General features: G+C 55.3%; 6 protein-coding genes across 6 annotated transcripts; 3 read left to right on the top strand and 3 right to left on the bottom strand.

Moving 5' to 3' along the window:
* Nucleotides 1-573: 573 nt before the first annotated feature.
* SETTUDRAFT_31713 (uncharacterized protein) lies at nt 574-975 on the top strand (the record flags this gene model as incomplete). Its single annotated transcript, XM_008026900.1, has 1 exon — nt 574-975. One exon carries the CDS (start codon nt 574-576, stop codon nt 973-975), a length of 402 nt encoding a protein of 133 aa, XP_008025091.1.
* A 1,451-nt stretch (nt 976-2,426) lies between these two features.
* SETTUDRAFT_171600 (uncharacterized protein) lies at nt 2,427-4,465 on the bottom strand (the record flags this gene model as incomplete). The annotated part of the gene is made up of 9 exons (XM_008027661.1): nt 2,427-2,633; nt 2,693-3,181; nt 3,229-3,286; nt 3,343-3,497; nt 3,549-3,586; nt 3,636-3,784; nt 3,860-4,069; nt 4,126-4,225; nt 4,438-4,465. 9 exons carry the CDS (start codon nt 4,463-4,465, stop codon nt 2,526-2,528), a joined length of 1,335 nt encoding a protein of 444 aa, XP_008025852.1. The 3' UTR covers nt 2,427-2,525.
* A 1,044-nt stretch (nt 4,466-5,509) lies between these two features.
* SETTUDRAFT_171599 (uncharacterized protein) lies at nt 5,510-7,044 on the bottom strand (the record flags this gene model as incomplete). The annotated part of the gene is made up of 5 exons (XM_008027660.1): nt 5,510-5,887; nt 5,939-6,545; nt 6,593-6,652; nt 6,778-6,920; nt 6,988-7,044. 5 exons carry the CDS (start codon nt 7,042-7,044, stop codon nt 5,699-5,701), a joined length of 1,056 nt encoding a protein of 351 aa, XP_008025851.1. The 3' UTR covers nt 5,510-5,698.
* Nucleotides 7,045-8,000: 956 nt separating this feature from the next.
* SETTUDRAFT_154137 (uncharacterized protein) lies at nt 8,001-9,296 on the top strand (the record flags this gene model as incomplete). Its single annotated transcript, XM_008027659.1, has 5 exons — nt 8,001-8,115; nt 8,186-8,898; nt 8,956-9,045; nt 9,101-9,220; nt 9,279-9,296. 5 exons carry the CDS (start codon nt 8,001-8,003, stop codon nt 9,294-9,296), a joined length of 1,056 nt encoding a protein of 351 aa, XP_008025850.1.
* Nucleotides 9,297-10,270: 974 nt separating this feature from the next.
* Nucleotides 10,271-11,121, bottom strand: SETTUDRAFT_19973 (uncharacterized protein; the record flags this gene model as incomplete). Its single annotated transcript, XM_008026787.1, has 2 exons — nt 10,271-10,339; nt 10,498-11,121. 2 exons carry the CDS (start codon nt 11,119-11,121, stop codon nt 10,271-10,273), a joined length of 693 nt encoding a protein of 230 aa, XP_008024978.1.
* Nucleotides 11,122-11,254: 133 nt separating this feature from the next.
* Nucleotides 11,255-12,124, top strand: SETTUDRAFT_19972 (uncharacterized protein; the record flags this gene model as incomplete). Its single annotated transcript, XM_008026786.1, has 4 exons — nt 11,255-11,368; nt 11,715-11,765; nt 11,818-12,053; nt 12,109-12,124. 4 exons carry the CDS (start codon nt 11,255-11,257, stop codon nt 12,122-12,124), a joined length of 417 nt encoding a protein of 138 aa, XP_008024977.1.
* Nucleotides 12,125-13,134: the final 1,010 nt, after the last annotated feature.

Below are 13,134 nucleotides of genomic sequence, written 5' to 3'. Positions count from 1 at the left end.
AATCGCGAGCGGGCCGCAGAAAGGGCAGCGCCTGGGGTGTGGGGGGGGTATGTTGTGGTCGACCAATCTTTCATGTCCCGTTGAGCCTCACGCCTATAATGCGTGTTTCGGAACGGGGGGGGGGGGTAAAGGGCGGGGCGGGGCGCAGGTGAGGAATGCGTCTCGTGTTTTCTTGTTTTTTTCTTTTTCTTCTTCTTCTTGTTTCTTCTTGCTGCTCTTTCGCCCAGACATGGCATACGCGCGGGGCAGCGAATCAAGTTGGCGAGGCGGGCGAAGATGGAGGTCTGAGGCCAAGTTCCATACCACGTGTACACCAGTACCGTCCGGCCAACAGGGTACGGCTTCACGTGAGCGAGTGCGCGCCTATTAGCGCGTGTTTTTTTTGCCCTGCTTTCCTGGAGCCTTCTCAGCCTCTCGTTCTCTCTCAGCCTGTTTTTAGCATTTCTTTTTATAGAAAGCGTTGCATGACTGGGCGCTTGTGGTTGCGCGAAGCAGCATGCAGGAACAAAAAAAAAAGAACAAAAGGGAAGATAAAAGCAAGATTTTGTTGCTTTCTAGACCACGACGAACAAAATGCTTGGTTGTCATGTGAGCAAATTTCCCCCCTCCCTCTCTCTCTCTCTCTCTCTCTCTCTCTCGTGCGCCCTGCGGCCCCCCCCCCAGCCCCAGCCCGCCACCATCAATCCAAAACACCGTCTGATCCACAACCTTGCAGCCCCAAGTCTCCGATTAACCACGGCCCTGTCCCACGTCTGCATTCACCCGCACCCAGGGCAATCACCGTCCGTCCTTCCCCAAGTCGGGCGACAAGAAATCCGCATCCGCATCCGCCCGGCCTCAACATGGCATGCATGCAAGCGCGATTATGTGGTTGTTGAACGTCCTTCCATTCATTCTCTTGCTCCTTGGCCAAGTCTTCCATCAGGGGTGGTGGCTCAGCAGCAATGTGGAGTAGCCAAGGCCAAGAGAAGGTAAGGTACCGAGACGCCCCCCCCCCTTCCAACGCACAGGCACGCAAGATTTTCCCAGTCCAGTCCAGCCCGTTGGACAAGCTGCGTGTGTGTGTGAGTGAGAGAGAGAGAATGCGCGCGCAAGACCAAGTACCCTCCCATAGAGCCCTGGCTGCGAGCCTGCCATCAGCGTCATAGTCGCTTTGCACAACCTGGACACAACACGTAAGATGGTTAGATGGAGGTGGCGATTCCATTGACGCGTCCGATGAGAAAGATGTCGGGCAAATCAAGGGGGAGGGTCCATTCTTCGCCGTGGCCTTGTACGTAGTACATACGTACGTACGTACACGGATGCACATGTACGTATTTCGCCGCTGCCAGTGCCGTTAACTTGACTTAGTTACTCGGCTCAGCGCACAGCTATGAAAGCAATCAAGCTTTGGTCTTTTTCTGCGCTCACGCTGACGTCGTTTCATTTCCTACCATCTCCACTGTGAAAGCGCCATGTCGCATTCGTGAAATGAAGAGAGCCATGTTGCGAGGTTCTGTGCGGCGCACACATACGTCCGTTCAGACATGTATATGTATCTTATTCCGTGCTTTGTACATACATATATACATACATATGTGGAGCAGTGATGAATGCAGGAGTGAATGTAAGGAGGATACAGCTTCGTGTCCCTATGTATGTGGTACGATACCGCGTTTGTTGGATCTACGATGTTGATGTGGAAATTCTAAAGAGCTGAGTATGCGCCTGCTCGTATGCAAAAGGGAAGAGAAAGAAGAAAGAGATAAGGGTACATTGATTCATTCATTCATACATACATACATACATACATACATAATCTCTCGCACAAGCATAAGCACGGAAGTGAGACGAGAGGACTAACACCCTCCCTCCCTCCCTTCTCCCAGTCCCACGGATACCAACGCGTGGGATTTACACTGTATCTCCGTAGCATGCATGCATGTATTGTAAACGTCCAGCCTAAAAAATGAACACTCTACTCGACTCGACTCGATACACAACCAAGATCGGGACATGTGAGCACGCAAAAAAAGAAAAGCAGCGTCTACCCCCTTTCCCGCTGTTTCCGTAGTATGTATGGAAGAAGAAAACTTGGCATGATTGTTGTTGATATCTTCGTAGTCGTTGACGTTGTTGTTGGGAGTACGTAGCTTTTATCGTTTGAACGGTTGCACCATCCAGGATGGACGTGTGCGCTTGTTGAATGGCCGACTAGATGGATGCATGTGTAGTTATGGGTTTGCTTGGGCTGAGATGGAGAAAGGAGAGGTGGGAAAGGGAAAGTATGCCGATGGAGTTACTCCATATGCCATGACATGGTCGATGAGAAAGAAAGGTATGGTCGTGATGGTTTATCGCATGTACATGGCTGTTGTGAAATACACGTATTGACAGAGATTAGAAGAAGAGGAGTAATAAGGAATGTAACGTAATGTCATGCAAAGTCCTTATATTCCACCATGAACTCAGCCCTCGGAGTGTAGGACCCCAGGTACATGCAAGATGCAGCATCATTCCTCAAAGACTACTTTATTAACTCATCAGCCAGTCTTCGGCCGCGCGCCAACCACGACATCGACACCACTGTCACCCAACGACGACGCAGCTGTCTCGCCATTGGCAACAGGTATCATCGTTCTGCGATCAAGCTGTGTGGACTCGTTAGCCAAAACACGCATTTCTCGCATCGTAAAAGAGCATCACTTACCCATCTCACTACAAACGCCATGCCTGTGAATACAAAGCATACGACAATCATGGTGATGCTGCCTTTCTTCCAGTACGGTATGTCGGTAGCAGGATACAGCACAATGCCCCACCAGGTATACAGGATCTGGCCGCCCATGTTCATCGTGTACAGGACAACGCTTCTGACGGCGTCGTCGCCGCCGCGCTGGCACACGGCGTTGGCCCAGCCGTACATGATGGGGTTGACAATGTAGCTTGTGCCGCTGAGGTAGTAAGCCGTGAAGACGCCTGCATCAGGAAGGTTGCGAACAAGGAGGAGAGACGCCGTGACGAGTTGCAAGCACGCGGATAGGATGACCATGGGGATGCGGTGGCCGGTACGGTCAATGAAGATGCCCGCGCTGATTTGCGAGACGATGGCTACAGCTTGCGTGCCGAGCGGGTACGTGGTGATGGCGGATTGGGAGAAGCGTTTGGCGTGGTACTTGAGCCAGAGGAGGAACATGCCCTTTGGTGATGTTAGTGTGGGGTGAAGCAGAGGGTGTGGGAGCGTACCTGGAAGGCGAAGGCCTCGAGCATGCCGCAGCTGATGGAGAATGCGGTGAAGATGTAGCTGGGAGAGGTTAGAATTGGCTACTGGATTGGTTGGCAAGGTAAGGTACTGCGTACATGGTAGGCTGGGTGAGGACACGCTTAGCAAGACTCTTAGGGCTGATGCTATGGCTATTCATCTTCTTGGGTGGCAGACGGGACTTGGCGTATTCCTTCTCCTCTTCGCTGAGGTAGAAGACTCTGGCCGTGTCTGGGAGGTCGGGAAAGGTCAACTGATTGTGTTAGGGACCGAGAACTACTACATGCAGCTGATGGGGACTCACGAAGCCAAATATTCCGATTGGAATTCCCATTAGACCATCTGTGTCACGTATTAGTCGAGTCTTATGGCGCCAAGTCGGCATCCATACCGATCAGAAACACCCATTGCCATCCCTTCAGGCCCGCGGTGCCCTGCATGGTCTTGTGCATAGCCGTCATCATGATACCCGCAAACATGCTTCCTGCTTGCCCAACTGCAGTGAAGATGGCAGCTCGTTTCGCAAGTTCAGATGGTTTGCTAAGAAGATGGTAAGCCACCCGAATCCAAGAGATGGTCAAGTCTACGAGACCCAACAGTGCTGGCTGAACTTACTACCACGACCCCACCACATACATGGCTCCACTGTATAAACTGGCCTCCATGAATCCTTGGAAGAAGCGGACCGCACATAGCTGCGAGTAGTTCTTGCATGCCGCAGAACACATGGTAAGACCGGACCAGAGGATCAGAGTGAGCGGAAGCCAGATGCTAGGGCGGACCTTTTGAATGATGAGGCCATGAGGGATTTGGCCAACGACACTCCTGCAAAGCGGTATGAGTTGAGAAGACGCATGGTACTGCTCAGAACGGTCACGCACCCAGCCGTGAAAACGGACAGCAGCGAGCTGTACTCATTCTTCTTGAGACCAATATCCTCCTTCAGACCAGCAACGTATGCATTGGCAAACGCTTGGCGATCTACCTTGCATTAGTGATCCAGTGCTGCAGCAGCCAAAGTATCAACAAGACTTACCGAGGTAGTTGAAAAAGTAACAAGCACAGCAATACACCTGAAAGCCGTCTTAGCGATGAGGGAAGAATGTATCCAGGCTAACCAACCATAACAAAGATGTCTAGCCCAGTAAATCAGTATAGCTGTGGATTGGAGTTGAGGATAGATACAAACATACCCAGCTTCAAAATCAGTATTCTCTCCATGGCCTTGGCCTGATCGCCGCCATGGCTGGATCTCGACCCTACTACAACACTAGTCAGTACACCAAGCTTTTTTTACATCTCAAACCACTCTAAACGAGAAACACTCACATCCCAGGATGCCCATCTTCAGCAGTGAATACTTTGTACGGGCAGCAAAACGATCAGATAAAGGAGGGAGGTAAGCCGATGGTGGATTATCAGATCGACCGGCCACATGTGTGATACGAGACGTAGCAGGGCACCAGCTTTTATTGCATCTGATAAGCCAACGTAAGCATAAGCGGGCGGAGTCTAGCCTCGAAGCAGCGGGAGTATGTGCAAAATTTTCCTTCTGGAGCGCTTGGCTTGGGAGTGAGACCGAGCATGGGCCGTAGTTTAGCCTGTTCAGTGCGCATTATGGTCTTATTCTCTGATGATGGTTTGGTGGTTTCCTCCGAGTTCGTGTTGGATGGCGGGAGAGTCATCGTGGAAGTTGAGAGGTTGTGTTGCATGCTGGGGTGCAGTGGAGAGCTGGACTATGGCGACCACTGCGGTGGAATTTTAGAGGAGCATACATGTCTCAAAGGAGTTAAACTGGGGCGCCCCGCATTTCATCGGGATGTATACATGATAGCGTATAGTATAGGCCGGAAATGGTTGAAGCGTTTGCAGATCTTGGTTCTGGTATGCATTTCCGCGGATGTGCTGCTCGGAAGGTCACGTGCAGCCGCTCTGTTGTACGCATAGTTATGCGCAATCACGTGTCGCTGGGAGAAGCTGACAGTGCACTAGGAAAGAGGAGGGCCGACCCGCGTATAGTGCAGGGTGGAGTCTCGTGGTGCGATGACCAGTATCCATTGTCATACCTGCTGTTTCGCTAATTGACCCCAGAGTATGGGTTTGGATAGAGTGTAGGAGGACCAGGTTGCCCAGACATGCGCCGTTCGTCACTGACTGGCCAAGAACTGGCTGGTAATGGTTTGCGCAATGGTATTCAAAAGTGAGCTGATAGCTAGTCATCGACCTTGCAGCGAGGTGGTGTTGTGCATGTAGGAGATGTTGCCAGGGAAAACGACTTGATGCACGAACTTGTCTCATGTATGACCAAAACGGAAGAGGAGAATAAATCACACCACTCAATCAAGGCAAGATGCACATGATGAAGATGGTTGTCTGGTATCTGATTCAAGATTTGCAGGCCAAGATCATCTCGCAGATATAGGACGGTTTGAGCACCGACACATTGTCTACATCTCATACATCCCATCCATCCCAGGTTGCGTAGATTTGCTTAAGACGGGCATGCTCGTCTGGGCCGGAGAATATCGAGTCGATTGCTCGCTCGCATAGCGCTCGAATGTCAGAACGGTCAAGTTGAAAATGCTCCGCTGCAAGGTAGTACTCGTTTGATAACGGACTGCAGAACACGCCAACATTATCAGTCTATAACGCGTCAGCCACAACAGCACCACATGCACAAAGAGTTCAACATACGCCCAAGGCGACTGGAACGTTGCTGTGCCGCCACATTCCAAAATGATGGTCTGAGAAAGTGCCCGTGATCATCTTGGCGTGGACGTTGCAGCTAAGACATAGTTCGACGCCAATGTCCTGCTCCTTGATGGTCTGCTGGAACTCGTCCTTGACACGGATGACATGGCCGAGCCTGTCTGGCTTCCATGAAAGCAGCGTCTGTAGCTCCGTGTCTGTCGAGGAAGCCTCGCTCTCGGCGAAGTGGATGGTCATCTTGAGGCCGGCCGCCTTTGCTCGAGCGAAGCTATTGCCGAACACACGGACATCGCCTTTGGCGGGATCGCCACAGAGGTCCATGCCCACGACCCCTGCGGACTGGTATTTGATTGCCAGATCGACGACTTCCTCAGCTTCCGAGACAGTGTTGCGACGGTCAATCGACAGGATGAGAAAGGCGCGCAGGGTGTTTGTGCTGTCGTCATTGTGGGCCTTGAGCACGTTCAGCACCGTCTTGACATAGTCCTCCTTGGAGACGCCCTGGTCGGGGATTGCTCTTGGCGTGGTGCGGAGTTCGGTGTAGACAATGCCATCTTGCTGGAACTGGCGCAGGACGGCTTTGGTAGAGTACCTAGGCCGGGTCAACGCCTAGGCCGCCGTTGCTATCAAAAGACATACTCAACGGCATGTAGATCACTGCAGAGGCGGTAGATGTACGAGGAAAATAAGGGGAAGAATCTAGCGTGGCGGTTAGCTGTTTAGGTGCACTTGGGGCCCGCCACAAGTGCGGGTGCGGGTTGGACATGACGTTGGCTGCCGCAACGGGCGTGCAGTCGGATCGTGGGGGGAGCAGGCGTACGTACGTGTTGATGTCGTAGTCGACCTTGCCGGGGGGGATGGCCAGCAAGGGGTCCTGTATGTCGAGATCAGGGCGTCTAGCCTTGTTGGAGGCCCAGATGTCGTACAGGCAGTCGCGGCTGATGCTGCCAGTGAGATGAGCATGGAGCTGGGTGGCGGCGTTAGTGCTTGGCGGGCGGGCTCCCGGATCAGGGGGGGGGTGGCTATCGGCGTACCTCGATCTTGGGCAGGCGCCTGGCAAAGGCAGCGTCGACGGGGGCGGCGGGCGTCATCGTGGGGGGAGAGGAAAAAGAAGAAACAGCAACAGATGCATCAGTCCATAGACGCCGCTGCAAGATATAGACACTGCATGCTAGCACCGTGTCGGCGCAGATGGCATGCTGTGAAGATGCTATTATCTGACGGGGCAGCAGTCATGGGATGCGTTCCTGAGGGGCGGCGGGTCGGGAGGCCAAAACAGGCGTGCTGGGCGCCGATTGGCCAGGGCGAGCATCGGGAGCCCCCCAAAGAGGAGGCGCGCTGCAGGAGATTGCAGAAGGCGCGCCCTGTTGGTCAATGGGGCAATGGGCAGGCGCAGGCAGCGGAGGGAAGGGACGATGGCGAGCATGCGAGTGCGAGTGCGAGTGCCAGCGGCAGCGCCGGTGCAGAAAAGGGCCACCCGCCCTCTCTCGCAGCATGGGACTCTCTCCCGCCCGCCCTTGTTGCTCGCTCACCCTCTTCGCTCCCACGCACGCCTCGCTCCCCACACGCGCGCCCAAGTGTCCATCGCCGGTGCAAATTATCCGCAGCCCCGCCCGCCAGCGAGTGTGTGCAGTGCGTGCAGTGCGTGTGTGTGTGGTGCATACAGGACCTGGCTGCCGCGACCAACGGCCTCTGATCCTCCCCAGTGCTGCTGGCTGGCGTTCCCGGCTAGGCCAAGCTTGAAGCTCACCCCCGGGCCGCTCCTGTAACCTCGCCCATCTCCAAAGCCCTCGCATCCTTTCACATCATCCTCACGCCCACCGCCCGCGCGCGTCTGCTGCCTCTGCGCCAGGAATTGACTTCGCTCTGCGCGCCTGCATCGCCGCCCTTGGTGCTGCCCTGTGTCGGTCGCCTGCCCTCCCGCCTCTCCCGTTGCCCGGCTCCACCGCGCTCGCTCGCAGGCCCCTGGATCCGCCTGCTGCTTCGCCCGTCTCGCCCTTTCGCGCCGCCTGCCCTCTGCACACGACGCTAGCCACCGCCCGTCTCCATGGCCGACATGAACCAGGAGACGATCCAGCAGAAGATCCAGCTCGCCCGACGCGACGCTGAGGCGCTCAAGGACCGGATAAAGCGCAAGAAGGACGAGCTTGCTGACACGACGCGTACGTGACTGCGCCCGCCAATGGCCGCATGGCAAGTCGTGCAAAGTGCACTGCTAACACGGAGCCCCAGTTCGCGATGTCGCCCGAGACCGCGTCGAGGCACTGCCGCGCCTCACGATGAAGACGAAGCGCACGCTCAAGGGCCATCTCGCCAAGATCTACGCCATGCACTGGTCGACGGACCGCCGCCATCTCGTCTCGGCCTCGCAGGACGGCAAGCTCATCATCTGGGACGCCTACACGACCAACAAGGTGCACGCCATTCCGCTGCGCTCGTCGTGGGTCATGACGTGCGCCTACTCGCCCTCGGGCAACTACGTGGCCTGCGGTGGCCTCGACAACATCTGCTCCATCTACAACCTGTCGGCGCGGGAAGGCCCGACACGTGTGGCACGCGAGCTGTCGGGACACTCGGGCTACCTCAGCTGCTGCCGGTTCATCAGTGACAAGCGCATCCTGACGTCGTCGGGTGACATGACGTGCGTGCTGTGGGATCTCGAGACGGGGTCCAAGGTACACGAGTTTGCCGACCACCTTGGCGATGTCATGAGCCTGAGCATCAACCCCCTCGACCACAACCAGTTTGTGTCTGGCGCCTGCGACGCCTTTGCCAAGCTGTGGGACATTCGGCAGCAAAAGTGCGTGCAGACGTTTGCCGCCCACGACTCGGACATTAACGCCATTCAATTTTTCCCCAACGGCAATGCCTTTGGCACGGGCTCCGACGACGCCTCGTGCCGCCTGTTTGACATTCGTGCCGACCGCGAGCTCGCCTCGTACCAGGTACGTAGCCATTTGCCACGCACGCACCCACAGACGACGGATGACTAATGTGAACAGATTCCCGAGCCCGTGTGCGGCATTACCTCTGTAGCCTTTTCAGTTTCTGGTCGATTGCTGTTTGCAGGCTACGACGACTTTGAGTGCAAGGTAAGCAATCAAGCGTGCACGGGTTTGCAAGCATGTACTAATGATGCATGTGCAGGTGTGGGATGTACTGCGCGGCGAGCGTGTAGGCACACTGCAAGGACACGACAACCGAGTCAGCTGTCTGGGCGTCAGCAATGACGCACTCAGTCTCTGCACTGGTTCATGGGACTCGATGGTAAGTTTTGCGTGTGTGGCGTTGGCACGACGACGTGAGGGACTAACTGGACACACAGCTGCGCATCTGGGCCTAAGCTCGCACGCGGGCACGCAATCGGCACGACGCCATGTAACGACGCCAAACGGAACTTGAGCGCCCAAGTCTTAATATTGGCAACGTAGAAAACACGAGCGCAAAAAACCTTTCCTCGCCACGTTTGTGGCATTCCATACCCTTTTGCTGCAAGGTAGCCACGCAGGCGGCTTCTGAGTGCTAGCCTATTTAAGAATATAATACACAGACAGGGCCACGCCTCGCCACACGCCGTGGTGGAAACATTGACGTGGTCAGCGTGCCATGCGGTGTTGAGGCGCCTGGTATGTTTTTTTTTCTCATCTTCTTTCTTTCTTTTTCTTGTTTCTTTCTTGGTCACTATTTCTTGGTTTGATGTATGGGTTAGCTTGCGCTTCGACTTGTTGGTCTTTGGTTGTTTTCATATGATTGGCTTGGTATTGTGGGGGGATGAATGAGCAAAGGCGGCTGTTGTGCGCAGCAGAGCAGGGTGAGGGTAAAAAAGAAAGGACATGTGGGTGGACAGTGTGGGGACCAGAGGGCAAGGGAGGGAGCGAGCACGAGATCAATAAAGCATGTGTGGAAGTATACAGCGTGCACAGGGGCTTGGGAGACCCGATGGATTGGGTTGCGGGTGGGCATGATGGGTGATTGGAGCATGTGGGTTGAATGTGTAGGATTTGACTGGGGTGGGAGGAAGGGTGTAGCTAGCGAGTTTCCATACATGTACCTTTTCCGATGTTTATTTGTGAAGGGGTTTGGCGCCATGGGGCCGTGAGCAGAGCAGGGAGGGACGGTTCACCGCCACGATTGGGGAATATTGTTGAGGCATTAAGAGGCAGCAGCAGCGGAGGGGAGGCCGGCATGTCGGCGTTTCGGCGGGCGGCGGAACAGGGGTATGCCGGCGAGACAGACGGGCGGAACACGTCCAGGGTCCTGGCAGTGGTGGTGAGATGGCCATGCTCATGGCATTTTCGCATCTTGATGAGGCCAAAGTCAAAAATCAATGCAAATAAACAAAGAGGGAATGCGGCAGCGGAGCGCGGCCCCCATGCGAGCCGAGGCCTGGCCCGGCGTCAGCAATGCACAAGCGTATATGTGGCACGTAGTAGCTACGTATGTACAGGACGAAGGAAGGGCTCGGAGATGATGGGGAGGCATTAGGGAGGGCGCAGTCATGTGTGCAGGCAGTGCCAGTGCCAGCAGTATACGAGTATACTTACTTGGTAGCTGTATAGTTGGTTCGTGTGCATGTGCATGTGCAGGCGTCGGAGAATTAAACGAGTGCATGCTATGACTGTTGTCTTGTCGACAGCATCGAGGTAGCCCTCTCCGTCCACCAGCGGCATGGTACCGTAGATCTTGCGGCTGGGGCTATTTGTCCTGGAGCGCATCTTGTCGCCGACCGTCTGGAGCTCCTTGAGCCTGGCCTCGCGCCACTGCCTCATGAAGCCGGCATCCTCGTCGTCGTCGCTCGAGCCCGTCTTGTCGTCGTGGTAGGCCTTGACCGTGTACTGGGGAGGGGGGCTGTTCTTCTTCCAGGTGAAGCGGCGGGCCTGCTTCTTGGCCTGCTCAAAGGCTTGGGCGTCGGCGATGACGCCCTTGGGGCCCGTGTTGGCCTCTGAGCGGAGGCTGGGCATGTAGTAGTTGGCACGCATGTCGGCGGGGAGGTCGAGCTCGTCGTCGGTGTCGATCTTCTCGAGGTAGTCGGCAGCAGCGCCGGGCGACTCGGGGTCAGAGACGTCGCTGTCGGGGCGGCCGTCTTCGGGGTGTCGGGCGTCGGTGTGCTTGTCGCGGAACAGCTCGTTGAACTCGTCTTGGGCAGGCGACGGGGCGGATGGATTCATGGCGGGAAAAAGAAGAAGGGTCGGGGCCTGGGGGCGCGGGAGGGGCCAGATTATATGGAGCGTCGAGGCCGTGGCAGCAGGAAGGGGTGCGTGTGCAAGGTTGCGGTGCTCGAGAGGTCTGGGGCCGTCTGGGATGGACGACGAGGGCGGCAGTGACAGGCTTGGCGGCAGCTCTACGGGGCTACTGGCGACGTCTCAGGGCGGCCATTGGGCGGCGGCGGCGGTCGGAAAGGGCGTGCGGCTCAAGGTTTAGGGCTGATGTGCAGGGCGACGCCCCAGGCCACGCGACGCTGCTGGCCGGCTGCGACGCTCGCTCCCAACGGCGCGCCTCTGCCTCGACGGGCGAAACGTGCTGTGCTGCTTACTCGCCCAATTGGCCTGGCCCGCCGGCATACGCAGCCTGTCCAGGCCTGAAACACGCCCGCGCGACGACCTGCCGCCGCATCCCATCTCTCTCTCTCCTTGCCCATCTGCCTCGCATTCGGGCGGCCACGGCAGGCAGGGGGTGTACGTAGGCGTCGTGTTATAGGCGGCCCCCCCCCCTGGTGCAGTGGGGCATCGCCGGCAATGCGCGCCTTCGATCGACTTTCTAGAAGCACCAGGCTTCGGGCACCACTGTGGTTGTCTTCATCTACGACACCGACGTATGTACACCGCTGTCTACCATGCAGCCATCAATCGCTAACACTGCCACAGCCAACCGCCCACGTCTCCAAGCAGTTTGAGTTCTTCATGCGTCAGGTAGCAAAGCGCAATGACACGGTCCGCTTCGTCAAGATGGACAATGTCGACGCCGAAATCGAGGATGCTGGCGTCCCTGCCATCCTGGCCTACAGGGGTGGCGACAAGGTCGGCGACATTGTCGCTCTCGTCGACCAGTTTCCCGACGACTGCGAGCTCAGTGCTGTCAGCCTAGAGACGCTGATGAGGCAGTAAGCACATGGCAGCCCTTGTATGCGTGCCATCCAGCTAACCAATGCTTCTTAGACATCGCATCCTCTGAGACACATGTCCACATTGCCGGATTCCACCCTCGACTGCTCATCATGCATTACCACCATGCCACTACTGGCTTCGGCCCTGCCTTGACCGTTAGTTCGGTGGTATACCGGCTCTATTATGTCATTGCACTTTTAGAGTTGGCACTGGCAGTTTCACTACGATACATATGCGCCCCGGGCACTTTCTAATCCCCACCACATGATCTTCCACGCTTACGGGTCCTAGTGTGTCTCATAGACTGAGCACACTTGGGGGGGGGGTTTCCCTCACGGAGTCATGGGGTAATGCACATAACGATACATTTCCATGACTGTCTTTAATGGAGCGACTTGCTGCTGCTTCTTCTTTTTTTTGGTCTTTTGTAGTACCTTGTCTTGTTGACGAGGGGGAAATCTTCTCCTCGCATTTTTTTTTGCATGTCTGGCGTTGGAGGCGCGTGGGTTATACTGGTATAGACTTTTGGGGGGATTTCCCTTTTTTTTGTTGTTGTGTGTGTGTGTATGTATGTATGTATGTACCATGTACGAACTTTTAGAACAAGAAGGGGAACCACACATCCAGGTTCCCCCATCATGACAAACATGACCACTGGACATGGCCGTCTTGGTTCAAACACTCGTTGAGTTGGAGTGTTTTGGAATTTTACCTTTTATCTCTCTCCTCTCTCCTCTCTCTCTATTAACATATCTGTCCTTTTACTCTTCCCTCTCTTCTTTCAGCCTAGCCCCTCCAGCCCTACTTATCCTCATCCCTGATCCATGCTTTTCGCTTTTCCCTTTCCACCTCTACTTACCTCCTGTCGTGTCGTGTCCTCCCTCCCCCCCCTCCCTATAACTCGCTTATCTACGTTTAATCCATAGTAACAGCATTCATGCCTACGTACTTACAAGGCTGAAATATCTGAGACACACTAGATATACATACATACATACATACATACATACATACATACATACATACATACATACATACATACATACATACATACATACATACATACATACATACATG

The sequence above is a fragment of the Exserohilum turcica genome (genome assembly GCF_000359705.1).
Source record: "Exserohilum turcica Et28A unplaced genomic scaffold SETTUscaffold_2, whole genome shotgun sequence".
In the NCBI taxonomy this organism is placed as follows: Eukaryota; Fungi; Ascomycota; class Dothideomycetes; order Pleosporales; family Pleosporaceae; genus Exserohilum; species Exserohilum turcicum.
Note: the sequence above shows the minus strand (reverse complement) of the source record. Positions and strands in the feature narration are given on the sequence as shown.